The sequence below is a fragment of the Tetrahymena thermophila genome (genome assembly GCF_000189635.1).
Source record: "Tetrahymena thermophila SB210 genomic scaffold scf_8254752, whole genome shotgun sequence".
Classification (NCBI taxonomy): Eukaryota; Ciliophora; class Oligohymenophorea; order Hymenostomatida; family Tetrahymenidae; genus Tetrahymena; species Tetrahymena thermophila.
The window spans coordinates 1539733-1567114 of record NW_002476512.1 but is presented as its reverse complement, the minus strand read 5'-3'; the positions used below and the strand labels follow the sequence as shown (position 1 = coordinate 1567114).

General features: G+C 22.9%; 10 protein-coding genes across 10 annotated transcripts; 8 read left to right on the top strand and 2 right to left on the bottom strand. All coding sequences in view use genetic code 6, as the record gives it.

Annotated features, from left to right (window-relative positions):
* Positions 1 to 515: 515 nt before the first annotated feature.
* Positions 516 to 4324, bottom strand: TTHERM_00123980 (transmembrane protein, putative; the record flags this gene model as incomplete). The annotated part of the gene is made up of 4 exons (XM_001010893.2): positions 516 to 579; positions 782 to 3500; positions 3754 to 4040; positions 4269 to 4324. 4 exons carry the CDS (start codon positions 4322 to 4324, stop codon positions 516 to 518), a joined length of 3126 nt encoding a protein of 1041 aa, XP_001010893.2.
* Positions 4325 to 7836: 3512 nt separating this feature from the next.
* TTHERM_00123970 (hypothetical protein) lies at positions 7837 to 8976 on the top strand (the record flags this gene model as incomplete). The annotated part of the gene is made up of 1 exon (XM_001010892.1): positions 7837 to 8976. One exon carries the CDS (start codon positions 7837 to 7839, stop codon positions 8974 to 8976), a length of 1140 nt encoding a protein of 379 aa, XP_001010892.1.
* Positions 8977 to 9828: 852 nt separating this feature from the next.
* Positions 9829 to 10956, top strand: TTHERM_00123960 (hypothetical protein; the record flags this gene model as incomplete). Its single annotated transcript, XM_001010891.1, has 1 exon — positions 9829 to 10956. One exon carries the CDS (start codon positions 9829 to 9831, stop codon positions 10954 to 10956), a length of 1128 nt encoding a protein of 375 aa, XP_001010891.1.
* A 1343-nt stretch (positions 10957 to 12299) lies between these two features.
* TTHERM_00123950 (hypothetical protein) lies at positions 12300 to 13427 on the top strand (the record flags this gene model as incomplete). Its single annotated transcript, XM_001010890.3, has 1 exon — positions 12300 to 13427. One exon carries the CDS (start codon positions 12300 to 12302, stop codon positions 13425 to 13427), a length of 1128 nt encoding a protein of 375 aa, XP_001010890.1.
* Positions 13428 to 14497: 1070 nt separating this feature from the next.
* TTHERM_00123940 (hypothetical protein) lies at positions 14498 to 15625 on the top strand (the record flags this gene model as incomplete). The annotated part of the gene is made up of 1 exon (XM_001010889.1): positions 14498 to 15625. The coding sequence occupies one exon, from the start codon at positions 14498 to 14500 to the stop codon at positions 15623 to 15625; it is 1128 nt and encodes a 375-aa protein (XP_001010889.1).
* Positions 15626 to 16815: 1190 nt separating this feature from the next.
* On the top strand, positions 16816 to 17943 carry TTHERM_00123930 (hypothetical protein; the record flags this gene model as incomplete). The annotated part of the gene is made up of 1 exon (XM_001010888.1): positions 16816 to 17943. The coding sequence occupies one exon, from the start codon at positions 16816 to 16818 to the stop codon at positions 17941 to 17943; it is 1128 nt and encodes a 375-aa protein (XP_001010888.1).
* A 1380-nt stretch (positions 17944 to 19323) lies between these two features.
* Positions 19324 to 20451, top strand: TTHERM_00123920 (hypothetical protein; the record flags this gene model as incomplete). Its single annotated transcript, XM_001010887.1, has 1 exon — positions 19324 to 20451. The coding sequence occupies one exon, from the start codon at positions 19324 to 19326 to the stop codon at positions 20449 to 20451; it is 1128 nt and encodes a 375-aa protein (XP_001010887.1).
* Positions 20452 to 21584: 1133 nt separating this feature from the next.
* On the top strand, positions 21585 to 22712 carry TTHERM_00123910 (hypothetical protein; the record flags this gene model as incomplete). The annotated part of the gene is made up of 1 exon (XM_001010886.1): positions 21585 to 22712. The coding sequence occupies one exon, from the start codon at positions 21585 to 21587 to the stop codon at positions 22710 to 22712; it is 1128 nt and encodes a 375-aa protein (XP_001010886.1).
* A 1106-nt stretch (positions 22713 to 23818) lies between these two features.
* On the top strand, positions 23819 to 24946 carry TTHERM_00123900 (hypothetical protein; the record flags this gene model as incomplete). The annotated part of the gene is made up of 1 exon (XM_001010885.1): positions 23819 to 24946. The coding sequence occupies one exon, from the start codon at positions 23819 to 23821 to the stop codon at positions 24944 to 24946; it is 1128 nt and encodes a 375-aa protein (XP_001010885.1).
* Positions 24947 to 25783: 837 nt separating this feature from the next.
* Positions 25784 to 27256, bottom strand: TTHERM_000123899 (hypothetical protein; the record flags this gene model as incomplete). Its single annotated transcript, XM_012796280.1, has 5 exons — positions 25784 to 25892; positions 26138 to 26227; positions 26485 to 26574; positions 26837 to 26926; positions 27177 to 27256. The coding sequence occupies 5 exons, from the start codon at positions 27254 to 27256 to the stop codon at positions 25784 to 25786; spliced, it is 459 nt and encodes a 152-aa protein (XP_012651734.1).
* Between the last annotated feature and the right edge of the window lie 126 nt (positions 27257 to 27382).

Here is a 27382-nt window from a genome sequence, read left to right as displayed (position 1 = left end):
GGATATTGCATAGGTTCAGTTCGAATTAGTAACTCATTTAACATCAAAGTTATAATGAATGTTAGAGTATTTTATTTATTAGCTATGACAATTATCCAGAGATAATTGAAATAATAAACTTGTTCTATGTCAGATCATGAAAGTTTTTAAGAGCAACCCAGCACCTAATACTCTTATTATAATAGTATTTTATATGTAATAAATAACTTTTTTGCAGCAAAAATAAATAATAGTACACAAGCTCAGTCCAAAAAGTAGCTCATTTAATATCAAAGTTACAAAGAATGTAAAAGTACTTTAATTTATTTGCTTTGAAGATTATCCTGAGATGGTTGAAAATATGCAGTAGTAGCAGAATATTTAAAATAAAAATAATATACATTTTGCAATTACTTTTATTTTGCGATGTCTTAAAATCACAAAAGCTATGCTTGTAATAAATTATAAAATGGTCGCTGTAAAAATACTTAGTATTGATTGCTCTATAATGTTTAAATTTTTTCCATATATACTGTTCAAAGCGAGAAGCCATAAGATTTTGTTATAGTAGATAGTAAATCTAATAAATCTGGACTCTTCCTCATAAAATATAAGAAAACATGAAAAAAATTGATGAAGTGAAAGAACTACATACAACCCTTTTTCTCTCTATAGATATTCTTAAAGCTTAAGTTTGGCTATTTATTATTTTTAACTTTAGTTTAATCCAGTTTCTTCATTTTTCTTTTCAAGTTACGAAGTGGTGATTATATTTTTGCTTTATTTTGAAAAATAGTTTTACACAGACTCAATGTTATTTGAAGGATTAATATCTAATATTTCTGAATCCTTACTAAATATTTCTTTTTTTATAAAGCTAGCTTAAAATGCACTATCTATATAAATAGACTAAAATTTTTAGGAATCATTTATCAAAGAAGTATTCTGTTGTTTTAACTATTGATTAATTGTTTCGCTATGATTTAAACTGTTATAATTGTTAATTATTGAAATATCTGTTTTATCATTTTAGTTATTCTTTGAAGTATTGTCATTTAAATATATTACACTAAAGTTTTCTTGAGTATATTTTGCTTATTTTTAAATAGCTGTAAGATTGGCATTAAATGAAGACTCAACAGACTCCTGTTGAACTTAAGATTTGTCTATATGCTTATCTTAATCTATTATGTTTTTTTCATTTATCACTTATAGAATTTCTTACTGAATATCGTTTTTTTGTTATATTTCAGGAAGTGCCTAAATGTGATTGCTAGAAAAGTCGTCTATCTAGTTTTCTATTTATTCTTCTTAATTTACTTGTAAACTATTATCAGCAGTTTTATTTGATGTTTTTTTCTCTCTGATGGTAACTCTTAAGTCACTTTTATTAGAAAACCTTTTTCTATTATTTCTTAGATTTTTCTTTTCAATTTGTGGCTCATTTGATTAATTTACTTTTTCTAAGTTTATTAAATTTTTTTAAAATTAACTTACTTATTAATTTTCTATTTATTGCAGCTATTTTTATATATCAATTTATTAAATTGAATTAGTTGAAGTCTCTGATTAAGAAAACTAGCTTGTTTAGTTTCTTTTTATAAAAGGTAATAATGAATTTATTTTATTTATTGAGTTGATAAATTTAAAATCTTGTTTTGGTTAATGAGTTATGCTCACAGTAGATTAGAAAGATATATTTCTTTTCTTTCTATGATATGGTGATATGTTTACTGTTTGCAAATTAAAGATGCTGCTTTGATTGAATTCTGTTGTTTATTACTTTGCAATTTTAAAATTTTCCTAAATTTCAGATTCAAATTTTAAAGTAGGAGATAATCCTTGTTATTTTTATTCTAACAAATTTAGAGTTTTTTTCTATAAATTATCTAATTAAGAATCTTTATCAGGCAAATATTTAGCTTTTATAGCTAGAAATATTGATTTTTAATTTATATAATTTTCTTAGCCATTTAATTGTAGACTTGATTCTTTCAGTTTCCTTAGTATATTTTTATCTTGAAAGTCAAAAGTAACTCCCATAATGCAAAGAGCTACAAATATAACACTCATCACAATGACTGTCCAAATTGGTAAATATTCATACCAGTTACTTAGTTGAGCTATGCTAACAAAACCTTCTTTACTAAATATTTTTTACAAGTTTTAATTCGTAATTAGATTATCTATGCTTGAAATAATAGTAGTAGTGCCAGGAGTTTAGCAAACACATTATACTTAGCTTTTATCGACTTCCAAAACAATTGTTTAACAAGTTTAATTTGTCCAATTATACGCCAACTGTCTCTATATGCATTATACTGGAATCTAAGTAGAAATATTAGAAAATTTTACAACAAATTTTAATGGAATAGTTATATTTGGTTATTAGTTTTAATAGCTAGATAATGTGGATATCTTTATAGGATAAGTTTAGTTAATAAAGCCTTAAAATGTAGAATTGACTTAATCTATTTATTATTTAACTAATTAATTAACCTCATCTCTATATAAGTAAGTATTGTTTGGCCATGTCTAAGTATAAATTTCAAAATATTTTTTGGAGTTTTAATGAATGAAATTGAAATCTTATTGTAAACAATATTCATTTGTAAATAAGATGGCATCTTATTTTTCAATTAATAAATGTGCTTAAGCTGTATCAATATTTATTGGAGATTGATTAATATTTAAAAGTTAAGAAAATCCAGACATAACTTATAACACTTATTGCTCTATTTATATACCTTAAAATAACTAAGAAACATCTCCATTAATTTAAGATATTTTAATTAGCATCATGAAAGTCTATACTGAAATTCTAAGGCTTTCTTTGAATATTAATTTGTAATAACTGCTTATATTAGACATGCTTAATATTTATGAATAAATTTGACTAATTCTATTTTATGTTGAGTTTAGTATAAGTTTTAAAAGTTAACTGCTTAGATCTAGTTGAGTTTGAATTAATCTTAAAGTTTACTCTCCTGACAAGTTTAAAATTGTTATTCCTTGGTTCAACCAATCTGTAGACTGAAGTCTTAGTAAGATATCTAATTTTTTTTATTTTATTTCGTCAGATTATTTGTTATTCTTTTCATATTATTCAATTGCTTCAATAATCGTTTGATAAGCATAAATTTCGTTTTGAATTTAATTTAAGTACTAGTCATTTTATGATTAATTGTAATGCTTTAAAATAAATTCAGTAAATGAACTCTAATTGAAATTATTATCTTTTACATGAACTACCTAAGTTTGATTACAATATTATTATTGTTCCTTGTTGTATGCGAAAATCAAAATAACTATATCCCCAGGAGGTAGTAATGCAACTACTTTTTCATCTATTTATGTGACGTTTAGTATTTTCCTTCTAGTCAATAATGGGTTTTATATTTCTATATTTCTATCACTTTGATTATTGTAGTAGAAATACTAATAGATCAAGTTATCGTTAGTTGAAGATACAAGCTTAATTGTGACATAATCTGTGAATGCAACAAATGGCTATTCTCCATCTAAAACAATGAAAATAATAATTGATATATATTTCTAAAAATGTTTAAATTTTTTAAAAAATTAAAACAAATTTTGTTCAAAAAAAAAAGAATTGTATTATGAAAAAAAAGAATGAAAATTTACCAATTTTAAATTTGATTTTTGCTAATTGTAATAATTTTATTTAAAATAATGAATTCTACTAATCCATATTAATATTTTATGCTAGAGTAAAATCTTGCATATAATACTATAATAATATTATTTGATGACTCATAGGATTGGGGATTAAATCTTGTATAGTAAAGCTGATTAAGTTTGAAATGGATTTAGCACTAGCACTTACATTTTAAGAAGTTAAATTAATGTAATAAAGCGCATTGTTAACTTAGTATGGAAAATCTGTATGAATTTAAATATCGAATAATATGTCATCCTCTAAGTATTTATATGCAACTCCTTAGTTTAATTGTTAGTTATCAATAATAGCATAAGCATAAGTATTTCCTGAATCTATAACATTTTCTAATTATTGAGTGCTAAATGAATAACCAATTAAGCTTATTTAAAAGTAAAACAGATATTGTGTATTAATTTTAATTTAATGTTTAGGAATAGTTATTTATGTAAAATTTTATTAATATTGAAGTATTAAATTATTTCTATTTAAGCAAGGCTATTTATTTTAGTCAATGCAATACCAAGAACAGTTGTAATTATTCATATTTAAAGTTTGTGTTAGAGCTAGCTAAAAATTAGATGCATCTATTTAAATAGTTAAATCTTACTATGGATCCTAGCCTTAATAATTCATAGTTAATTAGCCATTTTTAAACTATATCATCTGACAATAATAATTCAAGTATTTTATATTTTAAATTAGAAGTTCTTTGCTCTGGGTATCATATATCCTACTCTTTATGTATTTAAAATAATTACTTAATTAGTTCTACTTTTCAAAATTTTTCAAAAATAATCTTAAATTTAATATTTTTTTTAGAAATTTCATTAAGTTATTTATTCTATTAAATAAAAATAAATCAAGCAAACTATTTTAATTTTGTTTTTGAGTTTTTTTTTCAAATTGATTTAGAATTTAGAAATTTAAATTGACTTTTTTCTACTTTAATTAGCTATTTAAATTAACTTTGCTTATTTTTATAAATATTAAATTAAAATCCTCTATAAAATAAAAGGATGTTTAAACAAAACTATTCTTTTAATATAATGTTTCAAAAAAAAAATTTATATTTTAAAGTCTTAAAAAGTCATAGTTATTGTAAATTGCTAATTAATCTGCAATTCAAAAATTTCTTATGATACTAAGTAGGAAAAATTATTATCTTAATCTAGAGTTAATCAAAATATTTAATAAATGATTAGTAAAAAAATTTACAAATATAAAAACAGCTTCTATTTTTTTTGCAGAGTAAGCTGGAAGAGCTGTTTGAAAGGATGACTAACTCATTGGATAGATAACTGAATTACTCTCGATTTATGGAATGTAAGATAAAGAAAACTAATATCCATTCAAGCTAGGGTTTTATTAAAATTACTGGCTAACAATCAGTGAGGAAGTACCATCAAATTTAAAATATGGTTAAGGTTACAGGAACTAAGAAGTTAAAGTATCTAATTAGCTAGAATAAAATAATGTTAAATTAATTTTAATGGTATCTATGGTTGTAATCCCAAATATCGAACATTCTATGTATATAGATATTTAAATATCTAAAAGTGGATCGAGAGTAAACTGTAAAGTCTGACCGCTTAGTTTCAAAGGTAAAATACTATAAATAGAAGGACTAGAAATACCATAAGAGACAATTTTAATCCATGGTTATAAGAAAGGGTCAATAAAATTGAATTTCGCTAAAGGATTTCCACTAAAATATTTATAAACATAGTTTGTCTTACTAAAATAACAAATCTTACTGATATAATTATGTTAAACACCCAAATTTTTTTCTATGTTATAAATTTTTTTTACTGGGATCAAAATTTGATTATTAACAATACTAATGTTTGATATATTGATTCCTGGATTAGAAAAGAATGATTATTGAGATATCGAATTGGCCACAATATTTTCTAATTAAAACAAAATCAGTAAGTATATATAAATTGCGATTGTAAATTAAAAAATTTGATCAAAAATTAAACTTTTAGTCATGTTAAAAAAACTTATTTAGTCTTAGCTAAATAGCAAGAATTGACTTTAAATATTTTGTGCATAAAACGTAAAAAAAAATAAAATAGATGATGTTACTAAAGCTCACAATATATCTGTTTCTCTATAAAGAATCTATATAACATTCAATGTTAGAAAGTCCATACAACTACTAAGTTGTAGAGTCTAATACATCACAACTTTTGGTGTATGCTGGGAAAAATTAATAGTAAAGCTGCATGTTATTTATATAGATCATCTAGTTAAATGTAATTTCAATCGATCTGAAATCATTCAAATATCTAGATGTATAAAACAAGACTCCTTCTTTTGGAGTTGTGCAGCTACCTAAGTATTTATTTTAAGAGTTCATTCATTTTAAATTTATTATCTTAAAATTCAATTTACCATCAATATTTGGGATATTGCAAACACAAGTTTTACTCTTAGAATTATAAGAATAAATTGAATAGCATTATGAACAGTTATTTGATGATGTACAGCTCATACATCCAGCTTAACAAGCTACGCAGGTCCCTTGGTTGTCATAGTAACCTATTTAGCAATCACAATTAGGAGTAATCCTTTAATCTTTACATTTAAGACAAAATCCATCATGATCACAAATATCGCAATTTTTCAAACAATTTTATTATTAAGCCAATCTAGACTTTTAAATCTTTTAAGATTACTCCAAATAAAGATTTTCTTACTAATATAATCTAGATTAAACAAGAGATAAAGCAAATAATATAAAAAAAATCTAAACCATAAGCATTATGTTTGTTTGTTTGTTTTACTTTTCTTTCTTAAAATTTGTTAAATGTGTGTTTTTAATAATAAATTAAATAATTTATCAATTACAGCCACAAAAATTAAATATAAATAAATATTAATGACTTTCTATTTAAAAATCTGTAATAGGCTGAATTTAAAGAAGAAGTTTTTTTAATTTTTTAATTTATTATAATAATATTTATATAAATAAAATTCATTTTCAATTTAAAACTTACTAATTTTTCTTAAACAAAAGTTATTTTTTCTTTTTTCGTTTAGTTCTACTATCTAAAATACTAAAATGAGCTTCTTAACTAATTAAAAACTTTTCTTTTATTTTTTTATTCTGTAAGTTGAGTATTCATAACAAAAAAAAAATTAATCTTTATTCATTTAATTTTTAAAGAGTAAATAAACTGTTTTTATTTTAAATTATTTATTAAATCAAATCCATAAACAAGCAAGCAGTACAAAAGTAATGATAATTTGTTTAAAAATATTTTCTATGAAAATTGTTAACAAGGTTTAATTAACAAATTTTAATATTGGAATCTAAAAAATACCCAATTGTTCATACTGGATCAACACTATTCATAAAATTTTTAATTAATTTGAATTACTAAAATAAATACTGTAATTAGCAATAAAATTAAAACAGTTTCTAAAAATAATTTAAAGCCTGAATTTTATTGTTTTTTTGAAATTGGTGTATTTAAAATATTTAACTGGGGAGTAATTTAAAATATTTACTGTGGTGTCGTTTAAAAATAGTAAATAAAGGTGTCATTTAAATTAATTAAAAAGCAGTGTCATTTAAAGGTATTAAGATTAGGTGTCGTTTTAAATGAGTAGGTGAAAGTAAGTGTTGTTTAAATATATGTTGACCAATTTTTTTAATCTTTATTTAAGAGAAAATAAATTAAATAAATAAATAAAAGAAATATTTCAAATCATTTATTCTTCAATAAAGTAAAATTATAACTTGAATTATTAACTTGGTGATTTAAAATTTAATCAATTGTATATGAAATAATAGAATTTTAGAATTCTTGTGGAATAGAATTAATATTAATATATAAAAAATATATAATTTACTACTTTTCTTATATTTTATAAATATTAACTGCATCTTTATTTATGAGTTCATAATATCTTTCAGAGGTCGAATCGGTCTGTAAGTAAGTAAATAGAAAATTACTTGGTAATAAGTTTATAATTAAATGACTTTTTTCATTCTCATAAATTTTCTAACTTTTCTAAAAAAAGAAAAAAAGATTTATTATATATTACCAATACTTAATTTATCACTAAAATTATAGTTGATATATTTAATAAAGCTAATTAATTTTTTAATAATCAAAATCAAAAACACAAAAATAGCATTCGAATATTAAAAATACAGAATAAGTATGAAATATAATACTAATTCAAAAACTAAATTATTTATTTTATTTGCAGTTTCTGCAATTTCCATTACAGTAGCAGCAAATAATGATACTTGTAGTTCTCATCTTGCATTTGCTAAGGCAAGAAGCATACTTACCTACGTACTTAATTCAGATAGTTAAGGTAAGTAAAAGAATGATGTTCTTCAAAAGTAATTCCAAAATGCTAACCCTACTAATAAAACAAAGGAGGAATTGGGTGTCTGCTTTCAATATGCTAATTAAAACACTTGTTGTGATCAAAATATAGTAAAATTGATAGACTAAGCTGCTTTATTAAAAGTAAAGCCTCTCTAATAATCCAAAAGTGCTTTTCAAAAGCTAATCAGTGTTTATATTGCTTAGGTCAATAAAAATTGCACTAGTAATGTTCTTCCCTCTTCTCCTCTTAATTTTGATGATATTTTTAAAAACTCTACTCTTAAGATTTTACAATCTAACAGAACAGCTCAAGCCAATTGCAAAATTAATTTTGCTAAGGCCATTTCTTCATTCACAAGGGGGGCTTTGTGCTCTATTTGTGCTGGTGTTGAAAAAGTTAATGACTATTTCAATGATTAAGGTTAATTAAAGATTTCTCAGTCTTCTGTAAATATCTTTTAATAATAAACTGATCAAGCTATATCTTGTTTTTCAAGCTTCTTAACTGCTTCTAACATAGAAATCATTGTTAAGGAATTAAATGCTGCTTACATCAAGAATAATAATATTTGTGGTTAAAACGTCCTTACAAATATCAAAGCAATTTTTGCTAACTCTAAAGTTTTAAATAATGATGGAAAAGGTGGTAAAATATGTAAGGGAACAACAGTCTTTGGAGATAACTCTGCATGTGAGAAAGTTTTGTAAGGAGATTCAAATCTTGAATATAACAATTTAAGATTTCTTCGATTTGATGACTAAGATATGAACAGATTACTTTAAAGCGTTGAAGACTCAGTTGTTGATCCAAATGGTGTTAATATTTATATAACAAGTAACAATGATAATTAAATAGATGAAAATGGTAATGGAATTATGGCTAATTTTGATGGAATAAACACTAATTTTGGTTTAAATAAAACTATTGGTGCTTTATTTGGATTAATATATTTCTTATTTTGAATCTATAAAAAAAAAATTAACTATTTGTTTTGAAAAAACACATTATTTGATAATAATTTTTATTTTTTTTGCTTCTTTCTTTTCTAAAAATTTGATAGAATTTTATAACAACCTTAACTCACTCACTAAAAGATAATAATTCTAATTTAGTTAAAAAAGAAATTTCTTAAGTATACAAATAATTTTTTTTAAATAAAGATTTAATCTAAAACATCTTAAAAAATAAACTGAAAAACATTTTTTTAAATAATAAATTGTTCATATATTTCTTTTATTTGAATTAGTGTGATGGAAATAAAATTAATTTATTTTATTGCATACAAATCAACACTTTATTTTTAAAACAATTTAAAAATATATTTATCAATCCTAATTATCTTAGATAAATTTTTAAATAAAAATAAATTAAGTTATTCTCCCCCCCCAATAAGTGTTTTAATTTTCAAATTATTTTTTTTAGTAAAATATAATATTTAGGGGTTGTTATACCACTAGATTTTAATTAGGCGTTTAGCTATAATAACAAAATATAGTTTAAATATTTTAAAGAAAAAATATTTTGCTATGGTTAGAAAAAATTAATTAATTTTTTTACTATTTGTTTTTTAAAAAGTCTACATTTAAAAGAAATTAATTTAAAATAGTATCTATTAGAAATTCTGTTTAATTCTTATTTTGGTTTATTTTCATTTTATAGACTTAATAATTATTTTTAAATAATAAGAAACGATAAAACAAATTAAATACTATTTTTCGAATAGTTTCACACTTTTGTATATTTTAAATCATCAAAATTAAATTTGATATATTTATATTTTAATTAACTTAATATATAATTAAAAAAAAGATTAAATGTCAAAAGTGATCATAACCATCTTATTAGTAGCTTCTTTTGTATCTGTTGCTTTGGCAGCAAACAAAACTACTTGTAATTCTCATCCTGCTTTTGCTAAAGCCAAAAATATACTCACTTACTCTCTTTAATCTGATAGCAAAGGTAAATCTAAAAATGAAGCTCTTCAAAAATAATTTCAAAATGCTAAACCTACCAATAGAACTGCTGCTGATTTAGGTGTTTGCTCTCAATATGTTAATTAAAACTCTTGTTGTGATAAAAATATGGTAAAGTTGATTGATCAAGCTGCTTTATTAAAAGTTAAACCTATTCAAGAAGCCAAAAGTGCATTCCAAAAATTAATTAGCGTTTATATTGCTTAGGTCTACAAAAACTGTTCTAACACTGTCCTTCCCTCAACTATTATTACTTTTGATGCTATTTTTAATAATTCAACTCTTAAAATCTTGCAGGCTAATAAAACAGCTCAAGCCACTTGCAAAATAAATTTCGCTAAGGCCATTTCATCTTTCACTAGAGGTGCTATGTGCTCTATTTGTGCTGGTGTTGAAAATATAAACGATTACTTCAATGCCTAGGGCTAACTTAAGATTTCTCAATCATCAGTAAATAGCTTCTTATAATCAACAGATCAATCGATATCTTGTGTTGCAAGTTTCTTTACTCCTTCTAATATAGAATTGATTGTTAAAGAATTAAACGCTGCTTACATAAAAAATAACGACAAATGTGGTGCTAATGTAATAGCTAATGTCAAAACTATTTTCGCTAATCCAAAAATTACAAATGATGATGGTAAAGGGGGTAAAATATGTAAGGGAACAACTGTTTTTGGAGATAATTCTGCTTGTGAGAATGTTTTATAAGGAGATCCAAATTTAGATTAGAAGAATGCAAGATTCCTTGGATTTGATGATCAAAGTATGAATAGATTACTATAAAGCATTGCAGATGCAGTTGTTGACCCCAGCGGTGTTAGTGTTTACACTACCAGTAACACAGATAATTATATTGATGAAAATGGCAGTGGGATATAACCTAACTTCGATTAAATTAATACTAACGATGGGATTTAATTAACTTATGGTATTATATCTACTATTATATTAACTTTATTAATTTGAGTTTTGAAATAGAAACCTTTAAATTTTGTTCTGTTTATATATATTTATCTTTAATTTATGCACTTAATATTTTGTTTATAAAAAAATTAAAATATTTTAAATCTAATTTTATTTAATCTTCATAACAAACAAAATTCATTTATTTTTTGAAATTCTTTTAAATTTTGTTCAAAGATAGACTTTGTAATTTAATAAAGTATGATTTTAATCAATTTTTTGCAATCTATTTTAATTAATAAATAGATCTGAATGGTAAAATTTAAATATTCATTTTTCCTTTAATTAATAAATATGATCATTTATTTAGTCTTTTTTCCTTGGCCAATTAAAGAATACTTATTAATTCTTATTTTGGATTTAAATCAAAAAATATCTTAACTATATCAAATAGTATTTTATATTCGTGTTAAAAAGCTTTTTCTTTATTAATAAACATTTTTATCAAAATTGAATATAATATAATTTCATAAATGTTTAGCTATGAAGGACTATAAATTTAAGTTAATAGTAAAATTTACTTATTTAATTTTTTTATATCTGAGATAAAATAAATTTAAGTGTTTATATGAAATTTTGAAGTATTTATTGTCAACACAAATTTATGAATTACTATCAAATAAATGTCATATTCAAAATATAAGATAAATAAAAATTAAATAAAGAAAAATATTAAATTGGTATTAGAGACTTATGTATGTATGAATTTAGACTTTTGCTTAACCAATTTTTAGATAACAATCACATAAAATATAAAAAACTAAAGTTCATTGAATATAAAATATTTAGACTTTATTAAAAAATCAAAGTGATTTAATCAGATTAATAGATAGATAAGCATTCGAAATTTTTAATCTTATCAAATTTATAGACAATTCTTATTTATCTATTGATTTTTGAACAATTAATTAGATTTATTTTTTAATAAATAAATTATTTGCTATTGGGTCTTTATAGACTTATAATTTCGTTCAATAGATTTTATTCTTTATGAAGTGTCTATTCCTAAATTTTCTTTTCAATCAAATTAATTTTCTACTTATTTTTTTTTTGAAGAGTCATCTAATTAATTAAGGATAAGATAACTCTTAATCAAAAATAGTAATTAGATAGGCATTAATTTTATAGACTTGATAGAAGTTCTATTTAAATTTATTCAATCAAACTTTTCTATTTTATATTTACTAATTTATCAGAAAGAATACAAATAAGTATTATTAAATACTACAAATTCAAAGATGCTAAATAAGTGTTGATATCAATAAATAAATTAATAATTAACAAAACAATTTAAAAACTCAAAAATACTTAAAAGTTATCAAAAAATATTAAATATTAAAGTTTAAATGACAAAAGCTTTTCTTTTAGCTCTTTTAGCTACTTACATGATATCTATTACTCTTGCTGCAAGTAATGCTCCTACCTGCAGTTCTCACCTTGCTTTTTCAAAGGCTAAGAATGTTCTCTCTAATGTTCTCTAGTCTGATAGTAAAGGAAAGTCTAAAAATGAGGCTCTTCAAAAGTAATTCCAAAATGCTAAACCTGCCAACAGAACTGCTGCTGATTTAGGTGTTTGCTCTCAATATGCCAATCAAAACTCTTGTTGTGATAAAAATATGGTCAAGCTGATCGATACTGCTGCTTTACTAAAGGTTAAGCCAATCTTATAATCCAAAAGTGCTTTCCAAAAGCTTGTCAGTGTTTATGTTACTTAAGTCAACAAAAACTGTTCTAACACTGTCCTTCCTTCTACTCCTCTTACTTTTGATGCTATCTTTGCTAACGCAACCTTAAAAGTTTTACAAGCCAACAAAACAGCTCAAGCCACTTGCAGAATCAACTTCGCTAAGGCTATTTCATCTTTCACAAGAGGTGCTTTGTGCTCTATTTGTGCTGGTGTTGAAAAAATCAATGACTACTTCAATGCTTAAGGCCAACTTAAGATTTCTCAATCATCAGTTAATACCTTCATATAATCAACTGACTAAGCTATATCTTGTACTGCAAGTTTCTTTACTCCTTCTAATATCGAATTGATTGTTAAAGAATTGAATGCTGCTTACATTAAGAATAATGATAAATGTGGAGCTAATGTTCTTGATAATATCAAAACTATTTTTGCTAATCCTAAAATTTCTAATGATGATGGTAAGGGTGGTAAAATATGTAAAGGTACAACTATATTTGGAGATAACTCAGCTTGTGAGAATATTTTACAAGGAGATGCATCTCTTGAGAAGAAATTGAGATTATTGAGAGCTGAGGAAGAAGAGATTAACAGATTATTATAAGCCTCATCTGATGCTGTAATTGATCCAAATGGTGTTAGTGTTTACACAACCAGTAACTCTGATAATTAAATTGATGAAACTGGAAACGGAATAGCTCCTAACTTTGACTAAATTAGCACAAATAATAGTATTATGATAGGTTTTACAGCTTTATCAATTAGCTTATTTGCTTTACTCTTTTGATCATACTAAAAATTTATATTGAAATTTAAATACCATTAATTTTATCCATTTCCTGTAAGCAAATTTTATAAATTTATAATATTTTGTATCATATTAGTTGACTAATTTAAAACATCTAAAGAATAATTTCAAAAAATTTTATTAAAGTAAGATTTATTTTAAATTTTAATAAATACATCTAAAATCTTTAAATAATAGTAATTAATATATAAGTAATTTTTCAATTAGTTTTGTTTTTATTTATTTATTTGATTAGATAATATTTTAAATTAAATATGATATCAATATTTGAATAAAATTTGTAAAAAATAAAAATAAATAATATTCTTAAGTAAATTATTAATTTATTGATTCATTTAATTAACATTAATTATTTTAAATTATATTTCAAAAAAAATAATTTAAAAAAAAAAGTTTTCTTATTTAGAAGAAAAATCAGAAGAAAGTAAATTTTGAAATTTTTTAAGTAAAAATTTATTGAAAAATAAATAAACTAAAACTTATCAAACTGAGTATTCATTAAAAATAAACAAAATTTATTATCTCAAATTAATTATTTCCATTATAAAAATTATTTATTAACTGTGTAACTGTATATTTTAAGCAATTTTTTACTCTTAGACTTATGTACGCAATTTTCTGTAATAAGTAATATAAAGAATAAAATATACACTTAACTTGATTTATAGACTTCAAAGTTTATATTTAATTAAATTAATAGACAAAATAGAAGATAATCAAAAATATAAATTTGTTTAATATATTTTTTAATCAATTCAATATATAAATAGAATAAAAAATTTATTTAATATTAATTTTCCTTTTCAATAATATTGATCAAAATTAATATTTGATACTTATAATTTGCAAATTGGCTATTTTATCAATTTTTTATTTCATAGACTTAAGAAATTTTTTTTAAATTCATTTAATCAGATTTTATTATTCTCGAATTCATCAGATAACAAGTATATTACAATAAATACTGAATGACTAGCAAACAATATATCATAATTAATAATCAATCAAAAATAATTAAAATCCTCCAAATAAGATAAATTCAACTTAAAATGTCAAAAACTATCATTTTAGCTCTTTTAGCTACTTACATGATTTCTATTACTCTTGCTGCAAATAATGCTCCAACCTGCAGTTCTCACCTTGCTTTTTCAAAGGCTAAGAATGTTCTCTCTAATGTTCTCTAGTCTGATAGTAAAGGAAAGTCTAAAAATGAGGCTCTTCAAAAGTAATTCCAAAATGCTAAACCTGCCAACAGAACTGCTGCTGATTTAGGTGTTTGCTCTCAATATGCCAATCAAAATTCTTGTTGTGATAAAAATATGGTCAAGCTGATCGATACTGCTGCTTTACTAAAGGTTAAGCCAATCTTATAATCTAAAAGTGCTTTCCAAAAGCTTGTCAGTGTTTATGTTACTTAAGTCACCAAAAACTGTTCTAACACTGTTCTTCCTTCTACTCCTCTTACTTTTGATGCTATCTTTGCTAATACAACCTTAAAAGTTTTACAAGCCAACAAAACAGCTCAAGCCACTTGCAGAATCAATTTCGCTAAGGCTATTTCATCTTTCACAAGAGGTGCTTTGTGCTCTATTTGTGCTGGTGTTGAAAAAATCAATGACTACTTCAATGCTTAAGGCCAACTTAAGATTTCTCAATCATCAGTTAATACCTTCATATAATCAACTGACTAAGCTATATCTTGTACTGCAAGTTTCTTTACTCCTTCTAATATCGAATTGATTGTTAAAGAATTGAATGCTGCTTACATTAAGAATAATGATAAATGTGGAGCTAATGTTCTTGATAATATCAAAACTATTTTTGCTAATCCTAAAATTTCTAACGATGATGGTAAGGGTGGTAAAATATGTAAAGGTACAACTATATTTGGAGATAACTCAGCTTGTGAGAATATTTTACAAGGAGATGCCTCTCTTGAGAAGAAATTGAGATTATTGAGAGCTGAGGAAGAAGAGAGTAATAGATTATTATAAGCCTCATCTGATGCTGTTATAGATCCAAATGGTGTTAGTGTTTACACAACCAGTAACTCTGATAATTAAATTGATGAAACTGGAAACGGTATAGCTCCTAACTTTGACTAAATTAGCACAAATAACAGTATTATGATAGGTTTTACAGCTTTATCAATTAGCTTATTTGCTTTACTCTTTTGATCATACTAAAAATTTATATTCAAATTTAAATACCATTAATTTTATCCATTTCCTGTAAGCAAATTTTATAAATTTATAATATTTTGTATCATATTAGTTAACTAATTTAAAAAATTTAAAGAAAACTTTCAAAATTTTTTATTATTTAAAGTGAGTTTAATTTATTAAATATATATAAAATCTTTAAATTATGGTAATTAACAAATAAGTAATTTTTCTATTAATTTTGTTTTTATTAATTTACTTGATTAAATAATATTTTAAATCAAATATGATATCAAACATTTCAATAAAATTTTTTTAAAAAAATTAAAATATTTTTAAGTTAATTATTTATTTATTCATTCATTTAAATATTAGTTATTTTTAATTATATTTCAGCAATAATTATTCTATTGATGAACTAAAATTTTTTATTATCATAGATATAATAATTAAAAATTCAATAATTTTATTCAAATATTAATTGATTTGTTTAGAAGTATTTTTTTTTTTTGATAAAAAATAAATTTTGAATTTTTTTAAGTCAAAATTTATCAGAAAAATAAATAAATAACTAAAACTTGTCAAACTGAGCACTTATTAAAAATAAGCTAAAATTTTTATCTCAAATTAAATATTTCCATAAAAAAATTTATTAATAGGTGCGCAATTTAGTTTTCTGTAATAAGTAAAAGAAAAAATAAAATATACACTAAATTTATTGATTTATAGACTTCAAATTTATATTTAATTAGATTTATCAAAAAATAGAAGATAATCAAAAATATTAATTTGTTTTATAGTTTTTTAATATATTCAATTTTATAATTAGATTACAAAATTTTTTTGCTATTTTATGTTTTTTGATATCCTTTTTAAATATATTTATATTAGAGTTTGTTTATTTATTTTTAATATGAAGTAATACTAATTGTTAATGTAATATATTTAGATTGGGAATAATTTTAATACAATCAAAATTAAAATTTGATACTTATAATTTGCTAATTGGCTATTTTATCAATTTTTTATTTCATAGACTTGAGCATTTTTTTTTGAATTTATTTAATCAGATTTTATTATTCTTGAATTCATCAGAAAACAAGTATTTTACAATAAATACTGAATGAACAACAAAACTAAATATCATAATTAATAATCAATCAAAAATAATTAAAATCACCAAAATAAGATAAATTAAACCTAAAATGTCAAAAACTATCATTTTAGCTATTTTAGCTACTTATATGATTTCTATTACTCTTGCTGCAAATAATGCTCCAACCTGCAGTTCCCACCTTGCTTTTGCAAAGGCTAAGAATGTTCTCACTAATGTTCTCTAGTCTGATAGCAAAGGAAAGTCTAAAAATGAGGCTCTTCAAAAGTAATTCCAAAATGCTAAACCTGCAAACAGAACTGCTGCTGATTTAGGTGTTTGCTCTCAATATGCCAATCAAAACTCTTGTTGTGATAAAAATATGGTCAAGCTCATCGATACTGCTGCATTACTAAAGGTTAAGCCAATCTTATAATCTAAAAGTGCTTTCCAAAAGCTTGTTAGTGTTTATGTTACTTAAGTTAACAAAAACTGTTCTAACACTGTTCTTCCTTCTACTCCTCTTACTTTTGATGCTATCTTTGCTAATACAACCTTAAAAGTTTTACAAGCCAACAAAACAGCTCAAGCCACTTGCAGAATCAATTTCGCTAAGGCTATTTCATCTTTCACAAGAGGTGCTTTGTGCTCTATTTGTGCTGGTGTTGAAAAAATCAATGATTACTTCAATGCTTAAGGTTAACTTAAGATTTCTCAATCCTCTGTTAATACCTTCATATAATCAACTGACTAAGCTATATCTTGTACCGCAAGTTTCTTTACTCCCTCTAATATAGAATTGATTGTTAAAGAATTAAATGCTGCCTATATTAAGAATAATGATAAATGTGGAGCTAATGTTCTTGATAATATTAAAACTATTTTTGCTAATCCTAAAATTTCAAATGATGATGGTAAGGGTGGTAAAATATGTAAAGGTACAACTATATTTGGAGATAACTCAGCTTGTGAGAATATTTTACAAGGAGATGCCTCTCTTGAGAAGAAATTGAGATTATTGAGAGCTGAGGAAGAAGAGATTAATAGATTATTATAAGCCTCATCTGATGCTGTTATAGATCCAAATGGTGTTAGTGTTTACACAACCAGTAACTCTGATAATTAAATTGATGAAACTGGAAACGGTATAGCTCCTAACTTTGACTAAATTAGCACAAATAACAGTATTATGATAGGCTTTACAGCTTTATCAATTAGCTTATTTGCTTTACTTTTCTGACAATAATTAAAATTTAATCCAAATTAAAATAATATTAATCTTATCTTTTTATTTTCTGTAGATAAATAATATATTTTATACTATATTTTGTATAACATTTGTTAATAACAAAAAAATTTTAATGAATAATTACAGAATATAATAAGAAATATTATTTATGATTTAAAAAGTAAAGTGTTTTGTTTCATTAATAATCATGAAAAAATATAAATTGGCTCAATAATCAAATCAATAAATAATTATTATCATAAATTTAAGTATTTCTTTTATCAAATGATTTTGAAAATATTTAGAATGTTTTAATATTAATAAAATAGATTTATTTAATGTTATATTTAAAAATTATAATTTTTTAGTAAAAACTTAATAATTATCTGTTTAAAAAAATATTATTTATTTTGCAATTAATTTCTACTTTTAAAATTTGTTTTATATTTATTAACTATAAAACGAAAATTTTTAGATTGTCAAAAATAAAATGGGAAAATAATCAATAAAAATGGAATGATTTAATAAATTAAAAATGGTTGATATTAATAAATAAATATAAAAAAATTTTATTTTATTTTAATTTTTTGCTTTAAAATATTATTTTAATTTAAAAAAATAATTATGTAATACAGTAAAGCCTGTGAATTAAGACACTCTCATTAACTGAATATTTTTTTAAAATGAGAAATAATTTTATCCCAATTTTAACATTTTCTTAAAATCTATTTAAAGAATGGGATCTATCTATAAATTTTGGGTTAAATTTTTGGTTTATTAAGTGGCCAGCTTAAGCTGGTTTCTCTTTATTTAAATATTGATGTTTATATATAAAATGTAGTTTCAAAGACTTTGAACACAAAATTCATCAGATTAATAAAAAGTAATTAATTAAAAAAATAGAAGTTCAATTAATATATTTATAGACTTCAAACAACTATTGTAAATTAGGCGCAGAATAAAAAAAGAAAAATTCAAAATTATAAATTTGTTTTTTAGATTATTCAATTAATTAATTTTTTTAGCAAGACTACAAAATTTTTTTGTAAATTTGTATGGATACATATCCTAATATATTTAAAGAGCTTTATGAATTATTTTTATATTAACTATGAAATATTTAGTTAAAATATTTTATATTTAGATAGCAAGTATGTTAATCAAATTCGAAATTATATATTTAAAATTTGGAAATAAAGCTCTTTTTACAACTTTTTGTTTCATAGACTTAATCAATTTTTTTCATTCTATTTTATTAAATCAGATTTCATTATTTTTGAATTTATTAAAGGGAAAGTATATTATTAAATACTGAAAGTATCATAAAATAGTAAATAATATTTATCAATATAAAATAATTAAAACAAACAATAAAATAAAATAAAATTAAAAATGTCAAAAACTATCATTTTAGCTCTTTTAGCTACTTACATGATTTCTATTACTCTTGCTGCAAGTAATGCACCAACCTGCAGTTCTCACCTAGCTTTTGCAAAGGCTAAGAATGTCCTCTCTAATATTCTCTAATCTGATAGTAAAGGAAAGTCTAAAAATGAGGCTCTTCAAAAGTAATTCCAAAATGCTAAACCTGCCAACAGAACTGCTGCTGATTTAGGTGTTTGCTCTCAATATGCCAATCAAAACTCTTGTTGTGATAAAAATATGGTAAAGCTCATCGATAATGCTGCCTTAATAAAGGTTAAACCAATCTTATAATCCAAAAGTGCTTTCCAAAAGCTTGTCAGTGTTTATGTTACTTAAGTCAACAAAAACTGTTCTAACACTGTCCTTCCTTCTACTCCTCTTACTTTTGATGCTATCTTTGCTAATACAACCTTAAAAGTTTTACAAGCCAACAAAACAGCTCAAGCCACTTGCAGAATCAATTTCGCTAAGGCTATTTCATCTTTCACAAGAGGTGCTTTGTGCTCTATTTGTGCTGGTGTTGAAAAAATCAATGACTACTTCAATGCTTAAGGTTAACTTAAGGTTTCTCAATCCTCAGTTAACACCTTCTTACAATCAACTGATTAAGCTATATCTTGTACCGCAAGTTTCTTTACTCCCTCTAATATTGAATTGATTGTTAAAGAATTGAATGCTGCTTACATTAAGAATAATGATAAATGTGGAGCTAATGTTCTTGATAATATTAAAACTATTTTTGCTAATCCTAAAATTTCTAATGATGATGGTAAGGGTGGTAAAATATGTAAAGGTACAACTATATTTGGAGATAACTCAGCTTGTGAGAATATTTTACAAGGAGATGCCTCTCTTGAGAAGAAATTGAGATTATTGAGAGCTGAGGAAGAAGAGATTAATAGATTATTATAAGCCTCATCTGATGCTGTTATAGATCCAAATGGTGTTAGTGTTTACACAACCAGTAACTCTGATAATTAAATTGATGAAACTGGAAACGGTATAGCTCCTAACTTTGACTAAATTAGCACAAATAACAGTATTATGATAGGCTTTACAGCTTTATCAATTAGCTTATTTGCTTTACTTTTCTGACAATATTTAAAAATTTTCTATCCAAATTAAAATAATATTAATCTTATCGATTATCTGTAAACTTATTCATTAAATTTATAATTTTGTTTCGTAATTAATTAAACATTTTAAAGTAAAATATTAATATTTTTAAAGACTTAAAATATATGCTAATTTATTTAATATTTGTTAATTACTCTAAAAATAAAAAATAACTAATCTATAAAATTAATTGAAAACAATTTTTAGTTTTCAAATGAAATCATTGAAATCTATTAAAAATTCAATAAAATAAAAAAAAAATTGTACAAGTGTATTCATTCTTTTGTGTAAAAAAAATTTTTTCTTAAAAAAGCACAATTTAAATACAATAAAATTTTTTATAAATAGTAAACTTAAAATTTTAAATTATCAAAATTAAAAAAATATTATTTATAGAGCAATTATTTTTTATTTTTAGATATAATTTTTAAATATTTTATGCTCATTTTATTTTATAAGAATTCAAAAACATATTAAACTTACCACCAAAAAACATTTTGTTTTATTTTTATGTATAAAAAAGTATTTTCAGCTTAAAGTAATATTTAAATTTTTTTCAAAACAAAATTAATCAGAACATAATTATTAAGTAGATAAATAATTAAAAAATAAACTTTAATTTATTTATAGACTTCAAAACATTCAATAAATTAAACCTAGTCGAAAAATAGACAAATAATCAAAATTATAAATTTAATTTATAGATTTTTTAATATATCAAATGAACCTTCCATAATAAATTCATAAAAATAAATAAGAACCTATTTTACATATTATCTGAGTGTTTAAAAAATATTTTTTTATATTAGGTAAGTATATTTTATATTATTATAAAATGACATAAATTAATACTTTTTTAGTGAATTATTTATTATAAAAATTTAAATTCAATACTTAAAATGTCCAAATAAAGCTCTTTTTACAACTTTTTGTTTCATAGACTTCATCAATTTCTTTCATTCAAATTTATTTAATCAGGTTTTATTATTCTTGAATTCATCAGAAAACAAATATATTACATTAAATACTGAATGAACAACAAAACTAAATATCATAATTAATAATCAATCAAAAATAATTAAAATCACCCAATAAGATAAATTAAACATAAAATGTCAAAAACTATCATTCTAGCTCTTTTAGCTACTTACATGATTTCTATTACTCTTGCTGCAAGCAATTCTCCAACCTGCAGTTCTCATCTTGCTTTTGCAAAGGCTAAGAATGTTCTCACTAATGTTCTCTAGTCTGATAGCAAAGGAAAGTCTAAAAATGAGGCTCTTCAAAAGTAATTCCAAAATGCTAAACCTGCCAACAGAACTGCTGCTGATTTAGGTGTTTGCTCTCAATATGCCAATCAAAACTCTTGTTGTGATAAAAATATGGTAAAGCTCATCGATACTGCTGCATTACTAAAGGTTAAGCCAATCTTATAATCTAAAAGTGCTTTCCAAAAGCTTGTCAGTGTTTATGTTACTTAAGTCACCAAAAACTGTTCTAACACTGTCCTTCCTTCTACTCCTCTTACTTTTGATGCTATCTTTGCTAATACAACCTTAAAAGTTTTACAAGCCAACAAAACAGCTCAAGCCACTTGCAGAATCAATTTCGCTAAGGCTATTTCATCTTTCACAAGAGGTGCTTTGTGCTCTATTTGTGCTGGTGTTGAAAAAATCAATGACTACTTCAATGCTTAAGGTTAACTTAAGGTTTCTCAATCCTCAGTTAACACCTTCTTACAATCAACTGACCAAGCTATATCTTGTACCGCAAGTTTCTTTACTCCCTCTAATATTGAATTGATTGTTAAAGAATTGAATGCTGCTTACATTAAGAATAATGATAAATGTGGAGCTAATGTTCTTGATAATATCAAAACTATTTTTGCTAATCCTAAAATTTCAAATGATGATGGTAAGGGTGGTAAAGTATGTAAAGGTACAACTATATTTGGAGATAACTCAGCTTGTGAGAATATTTTACAAGGAGATGCCTCTCTTGAGAAGAAATTGAGATTATTGAGAGCTGAGGAAGAAGAGATTAATAGATTATTATAAGCCTCATCTGATGCTGTAATAGATCCAAATGGTGTTAGTGTTTATACAACAAGTAACTCTGACAATTAAATTGATGAAACTGGAAACGGTATAGCTCCTAACTTTGACTAAATTAGCACAAATAACAGTATTATGATAGGTTTTACAGCTTTATCAATTAGCTTATTTGCTTTACTTTTCTGACAATTCTTAAAAATTTTATATTCAAATAAAAATACTATAATTTTATCTATTTACTATATAAAGATAATATAATTTTAATTATATGTAGAACATATAATTTTTACTACATTTTGTATAAAATTTGCTAATTAATTAATAAACTTTAAAATAATTTTAATATCTAATGTGCGCGAGGATTAATTTTAATATAAGACTTTACATTTTTTATTGACTTAATATCTATCAATAATTTAAATTATCTCTTTTATCAAATCAATAATTAATAAATTAATACTATTTGTATTTTTTTAATCATGAATATTAATTTTTTATGAAAATAAAAAAGATAATATATTTTAAATTAATTAATATTTTTTTTATTTATTGATTTAATTTATATTGACTAGCAAATATTTGGAATATCATTTAATAAAATGATTAGATAAAAGATAAAAATGAAACAATTTAATATTGTTCTAAAAATTTTTTGAATCTATTAAAACATTTTTTTAATTTTTCTAACATAACATTATAATTTTACTAATCAAGATATATTTTTTTTAATTTTGAAATCAAAATTTATCAGAAGAATAAATAAATATTAAATGAATTAATAAGTTAAATTGATCTTTAATTTATTTATTTATAGACTTCTAAGTATCTATTATAATCTGATGTAGAAAAAAAAAATCAAAATAATAAATTTGTTTTATAGATTTTTTAATAAATTAAATTTTTAAAACTAGACAAAAAAAATTTTTTTGTAAATTTTGTAGATAACATATTCATTTATATATATTCATCTAAGTTTGTTGAATAATTGTTAATATTTAGATAATATCTTACTATTAAAAGTATTCTTTACACATAATACACATAGGAAATATATTAGCCTAAACAAATATTAAATTTAATACTTATAATTTACCAATTTATCTACTTTAACACCTTTTGGATTCATAGACTAAATCAATATCCTTTATTCAAATTTATTTAATCAGATATTATCATTCTTGAATTTATCAGATATGTTAATAAATTATCAAAAAATTAAAAAGCAAAAACTTATAAATAATAATCAATCAAAAAAATATAAAATCATCAAAATATAAAATAAAAAAATTAAAATGTCAAAAACTATCATTCTAGCTCTATTAGCTACTTACATGATTTCAATTACTCTTGCCGCAAGCAATTCTCCAACCTGCAGTTCCCACCTTGCTTTTGCAAAGGCTAAGAATGTTCTCACTAATGTTCTCTAGTCTGATAGCAAAGGAAAGTCTAAAAATGAGGCTCTTCAAAAGTAATTCCAAAATGCTAAACCTGCCAATAGAACTGCTGCTGATTTAGGCGTTTGCTCTCAATATGCCAATCAAAATTCTTGTTGTGATAAAAATATGGTAAAGCTCATCGATAATGCTGCTTTACTAAAGGTTAAGCCAATTTTATAATCCAAAAGTGCTTTCCAAAAGCTTGTCAGTGTTTATGTTACTTAAGTCAACAAAAACTGTTCTAACACTGTCCTTCCTTCTACTCCTCTTACTTTTGATGCTATCTTTGCTAATACAACCTTAAAAGTTTTACAAGCCAACAAAACAGCTCAAGCCACTTGCAGAATCAACTTCGCTAAGGCTATTTCATCTTTCACAAGAGGTGCTTTGTGCTCTATTTGTGCTGGTGTTGAAAAAATCAATGATTACTTCAATGCTTAAGGTTAACTTAAGGTTTCTCAATCCTCAGTTAGCACCTTCTTATAATCAACTGACCAAGCTATATCTTGTACCGCAAGTTTCTTTACTCCCTCTAATATAGAATTGATTGTTAAAGAATTGAATGCTGCTTACATTAAGAATAATGATAAATGTGGAGCTAATGTTCTTGATAATATTAAAACTATTTTTGCTAATCCTAAAATTTCTAACGATGATGGTAAGGGTGGTAAAATATGTAAAGGTACAACTATATTTGGAGATAACTCATCTTGTGAGAATATTTTACAAGGAGATGCATCTCTTGAGAAGAAATTGAGATTATTGAGAGCTGAGGAAGAAGAAATTAACAGATTATTATAAGCTTCACCTGATGCTGTAATAGATCCAAATGGTGTTAGTGTTTACACTACAAGCAACTCTGACAATTAAATTGATGAAACTGGAAACGGAATATCTCCTAGCTTTGATTAAATTAGCACAAATCAGGCTATTTAATTAGCTTTTGCTTCAATATTAATGAGTGTTTTTATTCTACTAATTTGATTGCATATTAATATAAATATTAATATTTTTAATTATTAATTATTTTATTTGTACAAAATTAAAATTAAATGTAATTAATTAGTTAAAAATATGTTTTAAAATTTAAGTATTTTGTTTATTGAGTTATTTTTCTTTACTAATTAGCTTTTTATTTTCACAAAATATTTTAATTTAATTTTTAATTTTAAATGTATTTTAATAAATTATTTTATGTCTTAGCAAAAAGTAGTAATTTATTAATTAATATAATATTTGATTTAAATTTTGAAAATATTTTTTTACTAAATAAATATTTTATCTAAACATATTTATACAAAATAAAGAAGAAAATATTTTGAGAAAAAACATCTCAAATATTTGTAAAAAACTTAACACAATATAAAATTCCTAAAATAATAAAAACTTTATATAATTAAAAATTTCAAATTATTTGAAGGTTTTTTTATAAGAGGTTAAAAAAATTTTTTTAAATATTATGAAAAAAGTATTTAATATTCAACAAAATTTTATATTTATTTATCCTTTTGTCAGTTTATCATCAGAATTATTTTTGAAAGACAACTAATCTTTTTGATTTAAGACACTTGCCTATTACTTTGAATTTTTATGATTCATTCATTTAGTTAGAACTTTTATAATAAATTTGTGTAAATTTTAAATAAATATTAAATAAAATAAAATTTTAAATTAAAAATTATTTCTTAAATTAATAAATAAAATAATATTACTGGAATAAAAAACATAACAAAAAAAAATCAAATAAAAGCTAACAAATCAATTCAAATTGCTTTTGTGATTTTTATTCATTTTAAAAATTTAAGAATATCACAATCCAAATCAAATAAACTGTTTTTACTAAAGGTTAAGTGTCAAATTTGAAAGATTTATGCAACTTGCTAAAGCACAACCTAATCTTGATACACCTTCATCACCAATTTAATTGTAACTTTAAAATATTGAAGAAAAATATATCATTAAATAGTTAATTAGAAGGAAAAAATATTAAATAATAAGATTAATTAATTAATAATATAAGTAAAAGTTGAAAATAAAATGATGAGTTAAATTAACAAAAAAAGAACAAAAAAAAAGCAAGCACAATAAAAAGAAAAAGAAAAAAGAACTTAGTTGCTTTAAATTAATTTTATAATTAAAAAATTTCACAATCCAAATCAAATAAACTATTTTTACTAAAGGTTAAGTGTCAAATTTGAGAGATTATTGAAATTTACTAAAGCGGAACCTAAGCCTGATGTACCTTCATCACCAATTTTATTCCAACTTTTTAAATATTGAAGAAAAAATATATAATTAAATTGGTAATTAGAAGGAAAAAATAAACAAAAAATATCAAATAATAAGATTAATTAATAATAAAAGCAAAAATTGAAAATAAAATAATGAGCTAAATTAACAAACAAAGAAAGAACAAAAAAAAGCAATCACAATAAAAAGAATAAGAAAAAAGGGCTTCATTATTTTAAATTAGTTTTTAAATTTAAAAATATCACAATCCACAACAAATAAACTGTTTTTACCCAAGTTAAAGTTTCAAATTTGAGAGATTAATACAATTTGCTAAACCATAACCTAAGCCTAATGTGCCTTCATCACAAATTTTATTCCAACTTTTTAAATATTGAAGAAAAAATATATAATTAAATAGTTAATTAGAAGGAAAAAATAAATAAAAAATATGTAATAATAAAGATTAATTAATTAATAATAAAATTAAAAATTAAAATTTAAATGATGAGTTAAATTAATAAAGAAAGAACAAAAAAAAACAAGCAAACACAATAAAAAGAAAAAGAAAAAAGAGATTTGTAATTATAAATTAGTTTTTATATTTAAAAATATCATAATTCAAAACAAATAAACTGTTTTTACCCAAGTTAAAGAGACAAATTTGAGAGATTAATGCAATTTGCTAAACCAGATCCTAATCCTGATCCACCAATTGCACCAATTTTATTGCCACTTTTTAAATATTGAGGAAAAAATATATTTTTTAAATAGTTAATTAGAAGGAAAAAATAAATAAATAATATGAAATAATAAGTTTAATTAATTAATAAAAGCAAAAGTTGAAAATAAAATGATGAAGGAGCTAAATTAACAAAAATGAGGAAAAAACAAGTAAGTGCAATAAAAAGAAAAATAAAATAGAGTTTAATTGTTTTAAATTAGTTTTTATAATTAAAAATATCATAATCCAAAACAAATAAACTGTTTTAACTAAAGGTTTAGTGTTAAATGTGAGAGATTAATGCTATTTGCTAAAGCAGAACCTAAGCCTGATGCACCCATTGCACCAATTTAATTTTCACTTTTTAAATATTGAAGAAAAAATAATTCATTAAATAGTTAATTAGAAGAAAAAAATGAAGAAAAAATATGAAAAAATAAGATTAATTAATAATAAAACCAAAAGTT